We start from the raw sequence: 21,197 nt of genomic DNA, 5'->3' as shown, positions 1-21,197 counted from the left end.
CAGTCCCACAATGATCTACCATGCACATAAACAGGCCAATGCATGCTAGTAAGTTACAAGTTACTCTAGGGATATACCAAGATCAGATCAAAACTGATCAGAAACATTCCGAAAAAGGTTCAGCCAAGGGAAACTCCACTAAGAACTGGAAAAAGAAAATAACCTTTCTGTGAAAACCATTCTAGTTAATCACAAATAAAGCATATGACTAATTCATTATAGGTGTATAATAGGTGTATTATACTATTTATGTGCTTAATAAACTGATTTATCCTTTTAATTAATCAGTGACTTCCATTCCATTTAAATGTAAGCACTCAGTTACACTACTGGGCAAATGCATGGAAACAAGCAGTAACTATTAAAATGTATATTTAAAAAAAAGATTGATAAAATGATTAATATATTTGATATTTGATATATGTTTAGAAGTACCTAACCATTCAGGAGAAATAATGCATTTCCCAGCAGCCAAAAAGACTTATGGGAATGTCATAACAGCAACATACCTGCATTATTGTTAAATATGTTTTCATCATTAAACATGCACTTTCATATGCTAATGAGAAACAGTTCTGAATTTTCTATAAATTATACATCAGGAGTCATCCAATAGATTTGAACTGGGGCCAGATTCTTACACAGCAAATACTATTGGGTCAGACAATGTAATTAAAAGTAATGAAATCTGTGAATAAATAGATGTTTGATAGTTATTGTGTAAGCATACTTCTTTCTTTCATAATGTGTTCCATATGTGCTTGTTGTATGCAATATTAAAATGATTTAAACTAGGTCCCCATATTTGCTGTGAACTTTGCTGAAAAAAATGTTGTGCTTTTGAAGAAATAACTTTATTTTTTGGGAGCAATTTAATTGTAGAGAGCAAGAAACTGTTCCAGCTTTATTTTGACTTATTTCTAATATTTTATTGTGGTAACCATTCGGAACAACCATCAACATTAACCCTGTTACCTATATTTTGGAAGATATAGATAAGTAGATATAAAAATCCACAGAAACATTCACAACATCCACCACATGAGGAGTTATGTCTGGAAATGTCAATCCTGTTACCATCAACCCTATTACCTATTATTTATATGCACAGTAACATATGGGAATCCATTTAGCTGTAATAGAGTCTAATAATTAGAAAAGGCATTTCTAATTAAAATATAGGAGTAAACATATTTAAGTAAGGTGGGTGTAATGAGTCTACATTTAAATAGATCAGAGAAAATAAAATAAAATTTTAGCATTCCTCATAAAAGAGAATGGCAACCACAAAAGTATATTTTTTTACTGTACTTACATGTGTGAGAACAAATCTATTTTACTTAACATATTAAAATATGTACTTACCAAAATGATTAAATAAATAGAAAAGACATATAACATCAGAATTATCAATTTAAAAACAGTAATTTAACTATTTAAAAATTATATTAAAACCACCTGCTTAATTTTGTGTAGTTCCCCTTTTGTGCTGCCAAAACAGCTCTGAAAAGGGGCGTTAGCTGGACTGTTAATTATCCAGGGCCGAGTCCAGAATCTTCTCCATCAAAAAACTTTTAAAAATGTACTTCTAAATAGACTGTTGCATGTGAGGGCTAATTGCTTAACAAATGAGAAAACTGGACAAAAAGTTGGAATTATCATGAAAAATGATAAATCCTCGGGTACTGTCACTGTTTGCAGGACTACCAGACTGATACAATCTAAAACTTTTTGGCTATCTAACACGAGACTATTCTAGTTTGGTATTGCTAGCCAAGGGGAGGCACAAATAAGCTATCATTGTCTGGGTTTAGCTGCTACAGTGCCATGCAAAGTACATAATCTGTCCTTATGCTCTGCTCATATCGTGTTCATGTAAATTGGAACTCATATAGACATTTACACACCTTGTTTTCCTACTCAGCATCAGAGGATGTGAGTGTTTTAGTTTCAACCCCTTTGCTGGTAAAATTTTTTTTTTTTTTAAATAAAAAATTTCGACTTATATCCATTCCCCCCTCACACTAGCTGTGTGAGCTAGCGTTTAGCAGAATTGAGACCTGTCAGCCAATAAGACACAAGTGTTTTCACGTATTTTCCTGTAAACCCTGTCTGATTGATCTTGCCTCTGTTCACTGAAGATAAAATACAACACTTCACTGAAGATACAAAGTTACAACATTGCCATCTTCTTTTGTTGACGTTCAGTTTCATAGTGACAAACCTCTCCAAGTGGAGAATTATTTGTGGCTAAAGAAAAAATCATCAGGGCTACAGCCATGAATGCTCAGGCCAGGTAATGCCTCTGGCTCTAACCCATTGAGGCATGGACTCCACGAGACCTCTGAAGGTGTGCTGTGGTATCTGGTACCAATTTGTTAGCAGCAGATCCTTTAAGTCCTGTAAGTTGCGAGGTGGGGCCTCCATGGATCAGACTTTGTCCAGCACATCCCACAGATGATCGATCAGATTGAGATCTGGGGAATTTGGAGGCCATGTCAACACCTTGAACTCTTTCTCATGTTTCTCAAAACATTCCTGAATAATTTTTTGCAGTGTGGCAGAGCGCATTATCCTGCTGAAAGAGGCCACTGCCATTAGGGAATACTGTTGCCATGAAGGGGTGTACTTAGTCTACAACTATGTTTATGTACGTGGTACGTGTCAAAATAACATTGCACTCTGTCCAGTCTGTGGCTATGCAGCGCCATACACAGCAAACTACGATGCACCGTGTGTTCTGACACCTTTCTATCATAGACAGCAATAACTTTTTCAGCCATTTGTGCTAGCTGTTCTGTGGGATTGGACCAGACTGGCTAGCCTTCACTCTCCATGCACATCAATGAGCCTTTGGTGCCCACGACCCTGTTGATGGTTCACCGGCTGTTCTTCCTTTGACCACTTTTGGTAGGTGCTAACCACTGCATACTGGGAACACCCCACAAGGCATTTTGGAGATGCTCTGACCCAGTCATCTCGCCATCACAATTTGGCCCTTGTCAAAGTCGCTCAGATCTTTAAGCTTGTCCATTTTTCCTGCTTCCAACACATCAAATTAGAGAACTGACTGTTCATTGTTGCCTAATATCACACCCCTTGAGAGGTGCTACTGGAACAAGATAATCAATGTTATTCACGTCACCTGTCAGTGGTTTAAATGTTATGTAATGACCAGTGTATATCTCACATATGAATAACAATAATTGACTTCTGATATACCTTTGAATAAAGCAAGAAGAATGTACTTTTCGTGTTTAATATAGAAATAAGTGAGAAAGACATATTTGCCGCATAGGAGACATCACAAACATTTAAACACTATTGCCGTCATCACTTCTGTTACCCTTGTATCAATGCTCTTATTGAGATTCTATATTATTAAAACATATATTTTGGTTCATAAAAACGCAAAATAGGATAGAATTAATAGCTTGTATTGTTAGAGTACTGTGGTGTCAATTACAAATACAGATGGCCATTTAAATTATAGCAAATTTAAATAAAATGAAAACACATTAAGGCATTCAGTGTAATTAAAATATTGGTGTATGAGTGCACATAATTAAGAGAGTGTATAAAAATTTTTGTGAGTATATTGTATGAATGGTAGTATCATGGTTGACAACTAATTCATGTTTATGACTTATGTAGGGAAAAATAAGTTTAATGTAACCCTTAGGATAATGATATTGAGGATATTGACCCATAACATATACTCCATTGTACATTTATATATATATATATATATATATATATATATATATATATATAAATAAAGAAATTGAATTTAGAAAATGTTACTACTTACCATGTTTAAAAGGCACAAATTCAGGATAATGACCTTGTGTTTTTCTTTCCGGTCCTGATGTAAACTATATGCACACACACACACAATACAGAGAGAGGTCTTGATGGTAGATCCTTTTTACACATTCTACACAATTGTAATGTTGGAGCATGGGTTGGGGCCAGAGAATACTCACTCCCGAGTTGGATGTCTACCAAAAATAAACATAATTTCAGAAAGTATTTCTCTGAGTCAACTGAGCCACAGTAGTACAGAGCACGACTTCATTAATGAAAACATCCAACCTGGCAGAGATGATAGATATCCTTCTGATGCAGATCTAGAAAGCAGATTTTTTTTTTGTTAAAATTAGCTGGATAAATGGAACAGAGACAGAAAGAGACAGGAAAAAAAGTGAACCAAGTGATAGATGGTCTGAATGGGAACCAAAACAAAAGGTGATGGAAAATGGAGGGAACCGAAAAGGATCAATGTTTGAAAATATAAATAAAACAGATCTGCGTACACATTTCTCTGCAGCAAAATAATGTCATTTTGATATCTGTCAGTGTACGTCTCCCTGTACACATTAAACAGCAATAATGTACCATAAAAGTACCATGTAATAGGGATAATTTAGTCACGACATGTTTTAAAATGATTTTGTTCAATTCCCTGGAATTTTGATAGATTTTTAAGATTGATTTGATTAAAAAACTGCACGTTTGCATAAACGTCTTGTATGTGCATTTTGTAGATGCTGAATAACAGCACAGAATCACAGAAAGTGTTCCTATATCACTATATCACAATGAACAAATGGATGGACATATGCAATATTTTTCTTCAATACACTGGAAACATCAAAATGACACAGTTCATGTATTAAAACTATAAACCAGTATAAAGCATTTGCAAAATCATCAGCCATATCAGTCCTGGTGGACACAGTAGTGAAATATGATCTATAGGAGATGCAGTCTCGAGTAAACATGCTTTACAGGCAACTACTGTTCTATATTTGGCTCTGCTGATCGTTCGGGGTACTTATAGGGCAGAGACCCGGAGGTGGGCGACGGCAGAGATGATCATGGTACCAATTAGAGTACTCGGCGCCAAGTATCTGAGCTCAGATTGTGTTGACAGACTTCTGGGCGGGCTCGGTGGGCATTTGTAGTACACCGAGTTTATTTACACCGTCCTTTATCTGTCAACGACCTCTCAGTGTTTGGTGGTCCCACAGGCCAGAAATAGCGTTAATTAGGACAGGGAGGGAAAAGAGGAAGAGAGAAAACGTGTGGAACCGCTGGTAGGCCATCAACAGAGGTCTACAGGGGTCTCGACCTCTCTCTTCTCCGTCTGTGTGTGTACGCCTGCCAGTACTACCATCCCTTGTGGATGATAAGGATTGAATCCAGCAATGAAATTGGCAACACAACATTATCAGATGCTCCAGGCTGACCACACACACAGTCATCCAGCTGCACATCCCAGTGCTCTTCCATAAGGTGTGCTGAAGATTCAGTGTAAGGCAGCAATACGTCCAACCAATAAACAGACATATGAATCATTTTTTTGAAACCTTCTTTGAAATGAATTAACGAAACAACCTTGACGGAATATTTTCTGTGCACCCTGCAATTTAGATGCTGTTTAAAACAGAATCTAAAAATGTATTAAATGTATAATAATTGTACAGCTAATGCAGTTTTACTGTCCAGAATTATTGACATCCTTCAAGTGAATAGGGAAAAAGATTAATTGTATAAAACAAACATGTATATAATGACTCACAGCTTCTACTTAAATAATAAACACCTACATATATTAGAGAAATTGTAATAGGAGCATCTTTTTTAAAATAACAGTATTTTTTTTAAAGTTTCAAAATCATTGACATCCCCACCACGACCAAAAAAAGAATATTTTAAAAAAAAAGAGGAAAATCCATTTTCTTTTTCCTATTTTTTTTGCAAATAAAATCAAATAAATAGGTTCTCAGACTGGAGAAATTTATGTTCAGATCAATTACCTGTTTCCCAGGTGGTATACATATGAGGTTGAATTTCCCCCACAGTAGATCAATAAAGTTACATCTTATCTTATCTTATCCATCACTATGGGGAAAAGCAAAATGCTTTGAAAACCTAAGCGATATAAAGCAGATCAGGAATATAGAAATACACAAAAGTTTAAATGGCAATAATTATAAATATTTCCAGGACTCAGACCCATGCACATCCTGACCTCTTGTTCAGTGAGGAGGGTGGTAAAGGAGGGAGGAAAAAAAAAGATTTGAAGAAATTAGTTTATTCTTGGTGTTGTAAAGTTTCAAAATAAACTATTAGGCGCCACATTCATAACAAAAAGTCGTTTAGGAAGGGTTGCACTTCCTTAAAGCAACCCAAAAAAAATATCCCACACCGGAACTTTACCAAGCATGATTGGAGCTATAATTGGAATCGTTTGTTGTGGTCAGACAAGACAAAAAAAAATTACTTTTTAGTGGACAAACGGGGAGTGTGTACACAGAAAGCCCCTGATATCCAGTGTAAAATATGGAGATGGATCAGTGATGCTTTGATTCAGTTTTTTTGCACTGTTGTTCAGGGATCATTGATGGCATCATAAATTCTGCTAATGTCCAAGATATTTTAGCCCAAATCCTGGTTGCCTCTGCCAGGAGATTTAAGCATAAATGTATCAATATATCATTATTACCCCAATTCTACATAAGCACAGAAATGGCTGCAGGAACACAAAATCTCAGTCTCCGAATTTCAACCTGTAGTCTGAACTGAAAACAGCAATCTACATGCATGAAGGAGTTTAAAATGTCATGCTTGTTGGAGTGATCCAATATCCTACAAGCTCAGGGCTATAATTCTCTTCAACACAAGCTCTGAATATAAATTTTGGTTATGTGAATCATTTAGCAGAAAATAATGTGCTACTTATAGTTTGCAGTGTGAAACTAAAACTACAGTTTACCTCACCCCCATATGTTTAAATTACATCACATTTTGTTGAATTTTATGATGTTTTTTTGTCAATAATTCTGGCGTTGAATGCAGCTGACATTCAGTCATAATGTTTATACAACCGTGATCTTCAGGATCATGACAGTGCCCTTATTAAATTGTTCTGCAACAAAATTGCTGTCCTCAAAGTCGTTGTTTACTAGCACATTCTCATTTGTGCTCATTCTCCTTGGACTGGTGGGTGGGTGAATTCACCTCACACACACACACACACACACATACCCTGGCTATAATCATCCTGCCATCCTCTGAACATATAAACCCACCCCATCTTCATGTCTACAAATACTCAATGCTCACTGCAAACCTACAGAGGACAGCATCACTGAGACCAAGAAGCAACCTTCCTGAGTTCCTGAATAAGCTACTGAAAAGGTAAAGCAGGAAATCACTTCATTACACTTTCTGAACCTTTTAACCTTGTATTTAACACTTACGAGTGTTTGTCCGCAATGCATTAAGGTATGCGGATGAAGAATTAAAAATGTTTTCATTGTGAAATGCCAAACCAAAAAAATCTGAAATGATTTAATTATTAAATGAGTAATTTGTACTTTGTGCGTCTTTTATTTATTTATTTTTAGACATTATAGTTTGATGTGTATGGTCATCCTGAACATTTATGCACTTTAACTGAAAAAAAGGATCTTATATTGTTCACTGTAAAGCAGATAGTTCATTTAACTCAAAAAATTTGAGGAAACTAATTACCTCAAAATTTTTATGTTAATAAATCTATTTCTTTAAGCCAAATACACTTAAATATAACAAAGATTGAACTCAAACTTGTTATATTTAAGTGTATTTGGCATAAAAAATTTGATTTATTAACTTAAAAAATGAGCTAATTAGTTTCCTCAAATTTTTTTAGTTAAATGAACTTATCCAGTTTTACAGTGTTTTGCACACTGTAGATTTGAAGTGTTTTGTATTTCATGGTGTTTGTTTCAGATGTTGTCACACAAGTCTTTCCTGCCCATCTTGGCGCTGTGCTTTTTAATGGACGAGGTGTATTCATTCCTGCTACCAGACAGGCTACAGCTGAGTAGAGTAAGTGCTGCAAAACATCAACCTCCATGTGGTTTTACATTTTTGTTATAATTGTAGAACAAGCCTTTGTTTTCATAGAATTGAAAAGTCAAATGAGCAATAATTTGTCTAATTTTCGATCAAATCACAGAGTTTCACTATCCACCAGAATGTACATTTGTGGTGATCGTGCTATTAATCATAATTAATGATCTCCTATCTCCATTTCTCCTCTGTAGAGCAGCCACCGGTTGGGTCGGGATCTGTCTTCTCACCTGTCAGAACTCTCGGATCTAGTAGAACTCGTTCCTGATAACGGCGGGGAAATGACCCGTGACTGGGAGCCTAACCCAGCCCGATCCTCACCCTCCTTCTCTGTCCCTGTGGAACGCATTTCAACACCTCACACCAACACACATCACAGGAACAAGGACAAGAGGTGAAGAAAGAAGCGGGGGGACAAAAGGCTTCATACTAATACTCTCAAGTTAAAATAGAAAACTCAAAATAGAAACATTAATGCCTTTTGCTTTGTTTCTTCATAAAGGATTGCTAGTTGTGCAGGTCAACAGATGAATGAACCCAGAGTCCATTCAATTTAATTTACTTTGCTTTCCTTCCTGTAGACTGAGGGTGACCGTTCCCTTGGACCGCATTGGTAGCTTATACCTGTCAGGCAGAAAGAGCAGAAAGGTGAGCATTCTGACCTAAATCGCTAAATAACTTCCACATGATTTTAATTGATGGTTTTACGTTTTAGTGATAACTGTCCAAAAAAAAATGCGTTTGTATTTATATCCTCAGACACATCTTAATTTTTTTTTCTCTTCACTTCAGGATGAACCAGAGGAGCAACGGGATTAATCCAACAGTACAACCGTAGGATTCGTGTACCAAACAGGCTGGTTGTAAAAGGACAGATTAAGCCTAGTCTTGTAAAATCACAGCTACAGGAGATTACTAATTAAAACGCTCTTCAATCTAGGATTAGGCTTAATATGTATTTAGAAATTTGTATGCAACAGGTGCCACCACCTTCTACTACTACCACCTTTTTTTTTTAATAAATAAAATCTATTTATTGCTATTTAATGTCACCCTGTAGTGGTATGCAAACTGACAGACACTCTACATGTGTGCCTATGATCAATAAAAATCGAATCGAAAAAACACAGATGATGCTTCAAGTCATTATTCATTGACAGAAGATTAAAAAATAAATTAAATATTGAACGTTGTATAGGATACCCAATAAAGAAAAGGCTTTATTTCTTCTGGTACAGTTAAAGAAAACATCAGATGCCAAAAATATAACATTTGTTTGGCTTTCTCTTCGTTTTCATATTATGTACAGTTCTGAAAGGATATGATATTTACAGAGTAAAATAGGAGAGGGTCTATGTTTTGGGAATTTCAAGAAACCCCTCGCAAAAAACAAACAAACAAACGAACAAAAAAACATATTAGAAACAAAATATGCCACAACACTTGTAGCTTAAACTCTTTTCTGTACACAAGACGATCTGGTCTCCGAACTACTTTCAAACAGCATATCAGGGAACAGCTCCACAACAACTAACACTCTGTGTGTGTGATCTTAACCAGATCTCAGACAAGAGATTAAAACCCAAATTAAACTCTTAAAAAAAACAAACAAAAAAAAACAAACAGAACAAATAACTACATCTATTAAATTGGGGGCATTGAGTAAACCTCAACACTTGGGTGGCAGTTACAAAGCTCTTAATCATCATTCATTTGTCTCAGAAAACGTCCTTCGAAAGTAAACCAACGAAAAATAGATGATGCACAATTTGAAACTGCTTACGCTTGGTAAGTGGACAACAGTGCAACCGATGGAAATGTTAAAGTTCCAATCTTAAAGTTCCCATTTCAAGTCCAACCTTTCATGTTCCCAACACAGAATGACCTGGGGTTGATAGTTAAGTGCTAGTTAATGACACGACTGCCATGGTGCTGACATGCACTGAGATTTAAAAAAAAACAAAAAAACACGCTAATCACTTAATAAAGGCTACCTGTTAATATCGATTATCACAAATCTGAAAGGGAAACTGAGATGTGTGTGAAAATGATAAGCAATAGAAATAACAACTTATACACAAACCACTTCTTCATGTAAAAAGACAAACCTCAGCTTCTAAACATCTGCTTTGTAAAAGGCTTTTACGTCGGCATACATCATCTTTTAAATCTTCTACAAAGCCGGCACTAAACACTCCCTGATGATCAGACCAAACTGGCAGACAGAGTGTTCCGAGTAAGAGCCATGCATACAAGTTTGTCTACAAACATGAAGAAATTACCCTCGTGATATTAACTATGTATGTGATTGTCAAATATGTGATGAACTGACACGTAAAATCACGGGTCTCAAAAGAACACCGCCGTTCAAAGTCGGCGATTTCGTCTCATACTTAATAGAAAAAGTGGAGGACGGGAACGTTGCGCTTCCAGGGCTTAGGCGTCTTCTCTAACTGTCTTTTTTATGGCCCGATCGCCTCGCTTCCCTGCATTTATGACAGTAGAATATGTCTGGGACATTGGACTTCTTGATTTTGGCGCAGGACAGATGCACCCATATGCTGCACTGGTTGCACTCGATCATGGGTCGTCCTGCAAAAGGTTTCCCGCAGTAGCAAGTGATCAGATCCCACGAGTCGTCACCTGCAGGGTGGAAAGACCAAGTGTTAAAACTATAGCCAGTACACTGTACAGTCAGTACACAATAAAAACCCTATGGAAATGACAGTAAAACAAGAAAACTTGTTTTTTTTATTAGTGCTTTTTCCCAGCCAGCTGTGTGTCAGTAGTTCATGCATGAGCTGATTCTAGGTGTGACGTTTGTGTGGATAGCTGCTGCTGCTGTCTCAAAATAAGAAGTAGAGTGCGAAGTAAAACAGACCCCCATGAGTCAAACACTCATAAAGAACGTGTCAAAATCAGCGAGAGTAGCAAGAAGGTCTGCTGAGCTTAGCAATAACAACTGACAAACCACAGCACCCCAGAGTAGGTGTTAAATGAACAATACTATTGATCACGGAAAAAAAAGTGAACAAACCAAGAACAGTTGAGAGGATGTACACAGAGAGATGTGTCAAAGACTACCATTGAGACAACAGAGCAAAATTTCACATTACTCTTTCCACAGTCAAAGTGCTGATGGAAACCAGTGTTTCCTCCAGTTATGAGATTAATTCTTATGTAATCAGATGTGTACACTGCACAATAAAGCATGGCTTAACCATGTAACCATAAAGGGTTTTATTTATTTGTTTTTTTACCCCAGCCTAGGACAATACATTTAAGCATACAAACAATTTTCTCCTTCAGACCAAGGACTCATAGTTGCAGGCAATTTCCACTCTATGTCACTCAATCAGACTTCTCTCCCACCCTTGTGAAATTTCTTCCTGTATTACATTACCTTACATTATTTTGGATGTTGTATCTGCTCACTTGTTTGTATGCACATTTTTTCCTCTGTACGAGTGCATGACACATGAACGTACTCAATATTCTGGAAACATGTGACTTTAAAACTTGAATTTTTCAACAATGTTCATATACTTTTTTCTTTCTTTCAATTGACCAGGAAAATAACTTTCGCTGCCATTGTTGACAAGATGATGAAATAACTCCGCTCCAGCACTACTGACATAGTCAGGTCTTTGTTCCAGACGAACAAATTTTGGCACTAAATTACATTTGGTCGCCAGAGAGCCAACTTTGGCTGAAAAGCACTGAACGATTTGAGATTAGACACTTTGAGAGTGGAAACTGTCCATAGGGCTGGACCAAAAATCATTTCATAGGATTCAAATATTTGTTGGTGCTTCCAAAGGAGGATCTGAATTCTCACAAAAATGACCCATAATGATAAGTATATTCATCCCTGCAGTTCACATCATATCCACTAGGTGGAAACAATGTATTAATATCGTATACCAACAGTGCAAATGAGCTCAAATCAGCCTCGCATTTTTATATTTAAAATATATATATATAAAAACAGAAAGCCGAAACAAGACAAAATGAATTAGAATAAGCTAAGATACTGCTTTAAACAGTGTAATACATAAGCTGTGATTAAATGTAACATACGTCCACAAAAGTATGTTTATTTTCAAGGAACTTATAAACTAGTCTACAGTGCAAGAGTCATTTCTGAGTGGCTGTGTAACAACAACGGAAATAAAATAAGGCAGGAAAAAAAGCACCGTCATGCAGATCGTCAAAGCCGAAGCATGCATGACAAAGAAAGACCGCAGTGATTATCATGAGCGTGTAACGAGCGCTCTCGTGGTGATGTGCAATGATTTTTACCACATTCGTTCATTTTCAGCAAACTGCATATTTATGCTCAGGGTAACTGTGGTTGGTTTAAATTACTTATTCTGTTGTATTCTGGGCCACAGAACCAAGTAAGTTCATCACAAAATATTGCAGGCGGGTACATGGTCACATGACAGTTCTTCCCAGAGGTTTTCAGTGTTTGGGTGAATGCCAAATAGCTTGCAATTTGAGCACACAGCACAGCACATAGCGTAAATAAACCATTATTTCCTTGGAACAAACATAATGAATGATTTATGGCCAGCCCTAAAAATTTCTAAAGCAGCTGAAGTTTATTATTTAGAACCAAGAACGCTAAGGACTGAAGTCAATCTACTGACCTTCCTTCCATACTAACTGCACTGTACATAATCATCATTCAACTGTGATCAGGGCCAATCACTTTAAACCCCACCTACTATTTAGCCATTTCCATTTAATTCATTATCAAATAAAACCACTCACCTGACTCTACCATGATATCCTCATCTGCGATCCACGTTTCCCCTTCACTGGAGCTCATTTCAGCATCTCTGCTTGCTTCGTCGTGCTCAGACTTTACCAGGTTGGGTCTCTGGGACTGCAGCCCTCTTGGTTGACCTGCGTGCTCCTCTCCATGGCCAAGTCCAGTCTCAGAGTCTGTCTCGCTGAGTGCCGAGCTCTTAAGCTTCTTAAGGCTTTTGGGCTGCTTGGAGTTTTTGCTGCGCTTGATTCTGGCGCGCTTTTCCCCGCTGCTACTGCTGCTGTCTCCTGCACCTGAGCCGAGAGAGAGGCGCTTCAGCTTTTTGTCCTTCTTGCGCTCTGCTTTGCTGCTCGCTTGACCCTTGTAGAGAGAGTCTTTTAACCTCATTTTGTCCAGCAGGGTGTTATCAGAAGGCAGACGCTGCATGGTCTTGACGCTTTTGTTGGCGCGGGCTTTCTGCACGAAAGTGTGAATGGTGTGTAGGTCCGAGTTGCCGTCTCCCCAGCTTGCCGACATATTTGAGCTGGCACCACCTCCCACGCCACCTTCGCCCGAGGTGCCAGAGCTGTGTGGTGAACTGGAGGAATCTGGAGACCAAGGCCTTTCCTACGGAGGCAACACAAGACACTGAGCGCTACACAGCTGCAAGCATATCTAGGAAAAGTCACGGAGCGGCAAGACAATGGGTTCAGTCTAAGGGTAAAATATTCTAAGCAGGCTGGCTGCTTAGACAACTACTGAGTATAAACCAGCAACATGGATGGCTATGAGACAGACGCCACTAAATTTTGAAGTACGCACTGTTTAAGGTTTGCATTTTACTCTAAGTTCATGTCACTCTAGACGACATCATTGAATTACAGGTGACCTAAAAAAACATGTCAGAATGATTAAAAACAACACAGCCAGTTATTTTTCTATCGAATGAAAAGAGCATAAGTGACATCAATAGAGACAGGAGGTGAACGTGAAGCCGCCAGAAACTTCTCAGATAAGGAATGTTCACACACACAGTGACAAAGCGACCGGAGATCATACACTTTCAGTGAGAGCTGCCGACTTCCGGCGACAACGATGACGTGGGCGTGTCCAGTGACACGACTAAGTCGAGAAAAGTTTAACTTTATACAAATATGTAGCGACTTGGTGCGGCGAACACCAGTGGAGTGGAGTGAAGTGAATGGAGTGAGGGCAGTAAAGCGCGCATGATCCGTCATTCTGCCTGCGAGTACAATTTGTTTCATGGACACAGACAGTGCAAACAGCACACACTGCTTCTCCTTCATCTTCATATACACACTGGTGAATTTTATTTACAAACGCTCTCTCTCCAGCACGTTTCATTTTAATAGCAAGAAAAAAATTGATTTGTTGTCAAATGTGGAATGCTAGCTGCACCACCCGCTGATTAATATTACCATGGCAATCAGCAGTAGGAACGCCTACTGGTGATTTTATAGTACAGGAACTGGTGACTTGCAGTGATAAACTCGATGTGTGTGTGAATGTAGCTTTAGTGTGTGGGTTTCATTTTCTTTTAAACCATGTTTTATCTCAGCCAGTGTACACAATTATTACTGGATTTTTTCTGTGTGCGTCATCATTATAGGTTTGTTGTACATCCTTCTGTGTTCAGTTTTACACAGTGTTTTATGTGAAACCTTTCCCAAATGTACATCCTTTTACTGCTATTCTTAATGCTTATTTAACTTATGTTTGTGCTTAATTTACAGTTTGACACTCAACAGTTTGGATTACACTGTTCTGTATATATTCAATACAAAAAAATTATATAATATGCACTACCAGTCAAAAGTTTAGACGCTCATTATTTTTTCTCCACATTTCAGAATAATAATAATAAAGTTATCAAAACGCTGGAATAACACAAATGTAAGTATGGGAATTATGTTGTGATAAAAAATCCAAAATAATTTCATATTTTAGCATCTTCAAAGTAGACGACCTTTATTGCAGAGAATTTCTAGAAATGCATTCTTGGCATTTTCTCAACCGATTTTTGAGGAATTTCCCTGAGCTGCTTTTTAAACAGTATTAAAGGAGTTCACACCTACTGTATGCTGGACACTTATTGGCTGCTTTTAGGAATATTTCACTCCATTCAAAAAGAAATTTTTGTAAATAACGTTAGTTTTCTAATGAAAGAAATGAATATGTTGGCACTATTATATTTTTGTGTACAACACCGATTTCAAACATTTAATCATACACCTTCAGATCAAAAGATTTATAAGATCATGAAACATTTCAGTCAAGTGTCTCTAAATTTTTGACCGGTAGAGTATGTGTGTATATATAATCTGTGTTTATTGTCTTTCCGCCACTTGCATATATTTTTTGCTTGCTTAATATTTTCAGAAGACATCAGATTTTATCTGCAGGCCACAACTTGACCAAAGTTGAAATAGGAAGCAACGTTACAAAGTCAATGCTGTTCAACAACTTGTGTGAACGCATTCCGAACCCAGGCAAACTTTAAGAGAACCACAGAGTCTGAAAGCAGCTTTTACACATAACCAAACCTCTCCTATAAAACTTTTAGAGAAACTAACCTCTTTTGGAGATGGGATATAGCCAGCATACGCCAAGACAAAACTGCAGAACTTGTTGAAGTCCTCCACTGTTCTCTTTCGTCTCTCTGGTGGCTGAAAATGGCATTATTTAATTAGAATGAATTGAGACTACTGATAACGACAGTCAGTACGTTTACATGGACAACAATATTCCGATATTAACCCGATTAAGACAATACACAGATTAAGAAACTACCATGTAAACAGCGGTTATTGATTACCTTAAACCAACTAAAGTCATACTCAAAGTAAATACAAATAGAATGAATACATATTCCTGTTTTAGTCGTATTATCGACGTGCATTATAGACATGTACACACCTTATTCACACTTAAGGTTGTGTGGGAATTTTCACCGCATTTTGCGACAGCACACGTACACACACACGGTAGTGCTCAACCGTTTGACGGCAAACAAGAGAGCACGGCTGCGTCTGAAACTGCGTACTTACCTAATATATAGTAGGACGTGAAATACATGTATTTCTATATACTATATAGTAGGTAAGTATGTAGTTTCGGACACAGCCCACAGCTTCAAGCAGTCGTCTATTAGCACGTATAGCGTGACAAATAATTAACTGCACTTGAAGCTTTCGTAAAGTTAAAAATGAAACACCCAAAACTGCATACGGTACCATAACGAAGACGAACTGTATGTTGATACGTGAAATCCTGGAGAGAACATCGGACGGCGTGGCATGGTGACGTAATGACGTGTCGTTAATCAAACTATGTTCTATAACATGTAAAACGGGAACATGAAAGGAGTATTCGAAAACCGACCCATGTAAACACCTTAATCACAATATTGTCATTCAAAATAAGGTCAATAATTAGATTACTGCTGTCCATGTAAACGTAGTCAGTGATACTAATTGTGTGTAGTGTTCTTGTTATACAGGTCTTGTCCAGGTGATGGCACTGTGGCTTACCAGAGGCTCCGCTTTGCGTTTCAATAATGAATCTGCAACAACAACAAAAAACAGAACGAGAGCAAACATGGGTTAAGGAAAAAAGGTGTTGAATATACATGTATACACATACATACAATCGAATTTGCTTCACTTAATGCTTCGTATTGTTTATTTGCGACATTAATCTGGTCAGGCGAGTGCGCGGTGTCGTTAGCAGGCAGCTAAACAACAACATGCTAACCTCCCAAAACGCACAGCTAACGTTAAAGCACCGCGATGTCGATTCGAGGCTTAATTCAGGTTCATTTCAGGGCATAATCTTACAGTTTAACCTGAAGGACACGTCCCAGTATCCTAACGTCGACTCGCACGGGGGAAAAGGGAGTCTTAATCGGAATAACACATGGCCACAGCCTACGCATTATTTTCTAAAGAGCCTCCACAGCGTTAGCGGCTTCTAGTACGAGCTAGCAGGGCTTTTCTTAACTCGAAGCTGCACTGATAGCCACCAAAGCCCGATTAAAAACACCACGTTCTTCATTTTCAGCCCAACATCAAACGGAACACAAGCTCAACTGTAACGTATCTAGCTAGCACACCTGCTAACCCTTATAGCCTGACAATAAACGCTAGCGAGCTAGTTAGCCAAGCCCGTCTCCGCGCCTTAGAGGTGTAACAAGTTCACTCGGTACAAAGAGTTAAAACACAACCAGCTGGAATATGTTTAATGTGTGGGAATAAACCGAGTGATGTTACGCAAGTAAACTTGAAATAAATAAACAAATAAATAAATAAACAAACATATAAATAAATAAAGCAGGTCTTTAAGGAGGAATCCCGGAGAGTGGAGCTGCTAGCTGTTTCTCAGGCTAAGCTACATGAAGCAGGTTAGCAGGTTAGTTGACGCTAATCGGCGGTCACCGAGGACACATTTTTGATTTAATAACTGTAGACAAACGCGATTAACTTAACTCGATTAACTTTTACAGCCTGTTTGTTGAGTTGAACCGCAAACACTTTATCTAACAGAGACGTCAGACATTGAGCAACGCTGTCAGCAGCCCAGCTTTCTATCTTTAGCGAACACGCTATTTAACGAAAGATCACGAGACCAGTGAATAAAAATACAGTCACGGATGAAATAAATCCGCGTAAATACACACGCAACACCGCGCAGAAACAAATACACATCTAACCAACTTCGGCTTTTTACCAGTTAGCATGCAGCCGCTAGGTGGCTAATAATAACCGGCTAACGCAATGATCACTCAATAATAGCAGCCGGAGTTGGAATTTATTTATTAGTTTTTAAAAACGACTCCGATGTTTCTTACCTTGGTGCTCAGACATTATTTCGAGCATTGTCACCTCAACAATGAGGTTCGCTGAACTTCAGTGGCACTGAGCAGCGTTTATTCACCGGCTTGCTAACCAGCTAAAGCTAACACTTTCACACAACACGAAACGGTCGATTTGTCCTTCTTAGTGTTGTAAAAAATAAATAAATAGATCGGAGTTTTAGAAATGTCCCGGTTTCCAACCGAGGGTTAAATTTTCAGTATAAATTCTATCTGCTGGAGAATTAGCTAGCGGGATCATTTCTTCCTCTCATGGCGTTGCAGAAATAAACCGAAGCCCGACGCTCCAAGTGAGCGAGCATTCTGCAGCGTGTGTGTGTCTCTCTCTCTCTCTTTCTCTCTCTCTCTCTCTCTCTCTCTCTCTCTCTGTGTGTGCCTGTGTCTCAATCACCGATCTGTCCAAATGATCCAGTCAATAAATATATGTTTTCCTTCTTTCTCATCAAAAGTGGAAAACTTCTGGAAACTCCGTGTGTGCTGATATCTAACCCTCGTCGCGCCTCCCTCAAGCGGTCGATGTCAACTGAGAGAAAAGCCCCTTGTGGTTGAGTCGAACCCCGTCGTGTAGAATTGCTTGCTATGGCCTTATGGGAAAAGTAGTCTCTTACACAGTGGGAAAAGCACAGCTCGAGAAAGTATTGCTGTGAGGTCTGCGGACTCCAGGTTGTAACCTACTTTGCAAATCATGTCACAGCTGTTTCTTTTTAGTAACACGTACTTTTCTAGACTTTTGTTGCCCCCATCCCAACTTTTTTTGAGACGTGTTGCGGTCATAAAATTCAAAATGACCCCTTTTTTTAAATGGTACATTTTATTCCGCTTAAACATTTGATATGTTTTCCGAGTCCTATTGTGAATAAAATATGAGTTTATGTGATTTGCAAATCATTGCGTTCTGTTTTATTTACATTTTACACAATGTCCCAACTTTTTTGGAATTGGGGTGTGTGTGTGTGTGTGTGTGTGTGTGTATGTATGTGTGTGTGTTTATATATATATATAATATATATATAATAAATATATAAATATATAAAACACAAACGGGATCCATGGGAATTATTATGTGATTAAAAAGTCCAAAATAAGCCAAAATAATAAAAAAATTTTTAGCAACGTAGACACCCTTTCCTCCTAGAATTTTCAGAAATGCATTCTTGGCATTTTCTCAACCGATTTCTTGAGGAATCCCCCTGAGCTGCTTTTTAAACAGTATTAAAGGAGTTCCCACCTACTGTATGCTGGACACTTATTGGCTGCTTTTCAGAATATTTTGCTCCAAGTAATCCGTTTACATTTTTTTTTTGTAAATAAAATGTTAGTTTTCTAATGAAAGAAATGAATATGTTGGCACTTTTGTCTACAACACAGATTCCAAACATTTAATCACACCTTCAGATCAAAAGATTTATAAGATCATGAAACATTTTTTTTAAAGAAACATTTCAGTCAAGTGTCTTCAAACTTTTGACTGGTAGTGTATATGTGTGTGTATGTATGTATGTGTATGTATGTATGTGTATATATATATATATATATATATATATATATATATATATATATATATATATATATATATATATATATATATATATATATATGTCATTTCATCAGATTTTATATATATATATATATATATATATATATATATATATATATATATATATATATATATATATATATATATATATAACTTCAGAAATGACTGAGATTTTACATAATGGCTAGCATATTGTCCATTTATACCACAGCGTGTTTGAATGCTCCAATCTGATTGGTCTAATAGGTTATTGTTCCATGGTTCCACATTTTGAAAATCTACCGGAAATAGTAGACCATTTGCGTACCTTTGTGATACAACACACTATGATTTGGGACACACTAATTCTAATCTCGGATACTATTTAGGATGGATAGTAGGCGAACTGGGACACACTTGTACCTTCAACAAGATTTAAGACTAATAATAAACGCATTTAAAATGTCTTGTTTAACAAAGTAAAAACTATAATTGTTGATGTGATGTTTTTTTTGTTAGGAGATATTTATTTAACATTTATGGAAGGAGTCTTGGTTGTAACAGTCATGGTACTTTGCAGTGTTTACATTTACGCCATTTGGCAGACACCCTTATCCAGAGCGATGTACATTTATTAAATTTTTTAATAAAACTGAGCAGTTGGGGGTTAAGGGCCCCACTTAAGGGCACAACAGTGGCAGCACTGGGATTTGAACTCATGGTCTGCTGATTAGAAATCCAATGTCCTAACCTCAAAGCTACCAGTTTATTAGCACAAAATATCATTTTAACAATATCATTATCTTAACACAAAAAATCTTTTTTTTTTCTATACAATCTTTAATGTTAATTAAGCAATATCGAACAAGCAAGAGTGCTGTTATACTGAATATCAGCACAGCTGTGATTTGGCTGCAGGTAAACACAGCTGTTCCGATATTCAGCATAACATGATTGCGAATGTAATATTACTTTTATACAACAGATCCTTAAACAAGAAATCAATATAGATTAACTGACATTTTAGATACAATATGGCCAAATATTTAGTTTATATTTGCTCTGTGAACGAAAATAGTTCCCAAAGAAGCCACAGCCATGTTGCCATAGTAACGCACCAACTGACTGACAGCCCATAGTAAGTGTAGTAATGGTTTCAATGTATTGAACTATTGCTAGAATTGAAAGTTCTTCAGTTGAACACGCTTCAGGTTTTTCCTCCCACAGTCCAAAGCCATGCGTTGTAGACTGCTTGTCCGTAGTATGTGAATGTGTGTGCGTCCAGGATGTCCCCTGCCGTGTGCCCTGAGTTCCCTGATAGGCTCCAGGCTCTCTGCAACCCCATGTTATATAAGCGATACAGACAATGGATGGAGGGATGGATGTCTCAAACACAGACAAGTGTACTGATACAAACAGTGAAATGTACCAGTGTGGTTGTACTAAATATCATCACTCCTGGAAACAGCTTGTCCAATCAAATTAATGGACTGTATAATGGAAAAAACAACGTTCTTTCAACAATTAAAAAAATACAACTTTTTATGAACTAGGTATTACCATGGCACCCCTTTCCCTATTTTTCAATTTTATTTATTTAATTCTATTTAATATTTCACCCTTCATGTCTTGTATTGTGGAATTAGCATGCTTACCCAGCAGTCACAGAACGTTTTTGTAACGTTAGCATTTGGTTCTCGATTGTTTTTTTTTTTTTTTTTTTTTTTTTTAACCATTTCATAACCTTCAGGGAATGCTCTTTTTGGTTAAAAGTCAGCACTGTTTCCAAAATGTTCTGGGAACTTCCAAACACAATGTTGTCTTATATGACAACTGACAAGGAACCTTCCCCATTTTTCTTTTTTAGTTACTAGATTTTTGTAACTAACCTTCATGAACATTTCTGAAACGTTTCATGGACTTTCATGAAGTTTGCCAAATAAGCAGTCTGTAAGGATTTCACAGAGTTTTTTGTGATTGTTGCAGCCAAAAATGCTTGATTTTGCTGCGGTTTTCTTAAATTTTTTTGATGCAATTAGCAGATATTTTTTGTGCTTTTGTTTAGTGCAGAAAACTACATGAATTGGCGAATATTGCAACTGCATACAATTTTTAGCACGGTGTTTCACAGT

The 21,197-nt window shown here is 37.3% G+C and overlaps 2 protein-coding genes across 2 annotated transcripts; one reads left to right on the top strand and one right to left on the bottom strand.

The window, feature by feature from the left end:
• The first annotated feature begins 7,105 nt into the window (after nucleotides 1-7,105).
• Nucleotides 7,106-9,558, top strand: LOC124628342 (uncharacterized). Its single transcript, XM_047156890.2, has 5 exons — nucleotides 7,106-7,206; nucleotides 7,783-7,881; nucleotides 8,100-8,299; nucleotides 8,487-8,553; nucleotides 8,698-9,558. Exons 2-5 carry the CDS (start codon nucleotides 7,783-7,785, stop codon nucleotides 8,722-8,724), a joined length of 393 nt encoding a protein of 130 aa, XP_047012846.1. The 5' UTR covers nucleotides 7,106-7,206; the 3' UTR covers nucleotides 8,725-9,558.
• On the bottom strand, nucleotides 9,106-18,078 carry phf23b (PHD finger protein 23b). Its single transcript, XM_017472786.3, has 5 exons — nucleotides 17,526-18,078; nucleotides 16,210-16,241; nucleotides 15,253-15,345; nucleotides 12,682-13,285; nucleotides 9,106-10,548 (listed from the first exon to the last, which is right to left on the bottom strand). Exons 1-5 carry the CDS (start codon nucleotides 17,551-17,553, stop codon nucleotides 10,355-10,357), a joined length of 951 nt encoding a protein of 316 aa, XP_017328275.1. The 5' UTR covers nucleotides 17,554-18,078; the 3' UTR covers nucleotides 9,106-10,354.
• Nucleotides 18,079-21,197: the final 3,119 nt, after the last annotated feature.

This window comes from Ictalurus punctatus, chromosome 7 (assembly GCF_001660625.3).
Source record: "Ictalurus punctatus breed USDA103 chromosome 7, Coco_2.0, whole genome shotgun sequence".
Lineage (NCBI taxonomy): Eukaryota > Metazoa > Chordata > Actinopteri > Siluriformes > Ictaluridae > Ictalurus > Ictalurus punctatus.
This window is presented reverse-complemented; position numbering and strand designations above follow the sequence as displayed.

What these genes read in the sequence shown, in the direction of transcription:
- LOC124628342 (XM_047156890.2), top strand. Translation starts at nt 7,783, where the DNA reads ATGTTGTCACACAAGTCTTTCCTGCCCATCTTGGCGCTGTGCTTTTTA. An exon ending in ACAGGCTACAGCTGAGTAGA is followed by an intron (nt 7,882 to 8,099) that starts GTAAGTGCTGCA and finishes TCTCCTCTGTAG; the next exon opens with AGCAGCCACCGGTTGGGTCG. An exon ending in CACAGGAACAAGGACAAGAG is followed by an intron (nt 8,300 to 8,486) that starts GTGAAGAAAGAA and finishes TCCTTCCTGTAG; the next exon opens with ACTGAGGGTGACCGTTCCCT.
- phf23b (XM_017472786.3), bottom strand. Translation starts at nt 17,553, where the DNA reads ATGCTCGAAATAATGTCTGAGCACCAAG. An exon ending in AATAATGTCTGAGCACCAAG is followed by an intron (nt 16,242 to 17,525) that starts GTAAGAAACATC and finishes TTGTTGTTGCAG; the next exon opens with ATTCATTATTGAAACGCAAA. An exon ending in ATATCCCATCTCCAAAAGAG is followed by an intron (nt 13,286 to 15,252) that starts GTTAGTTTCTCT and finishes TTGCCTCCGTAG; the next exon opens with GAAAGGCCTTGGTCTCCAGA.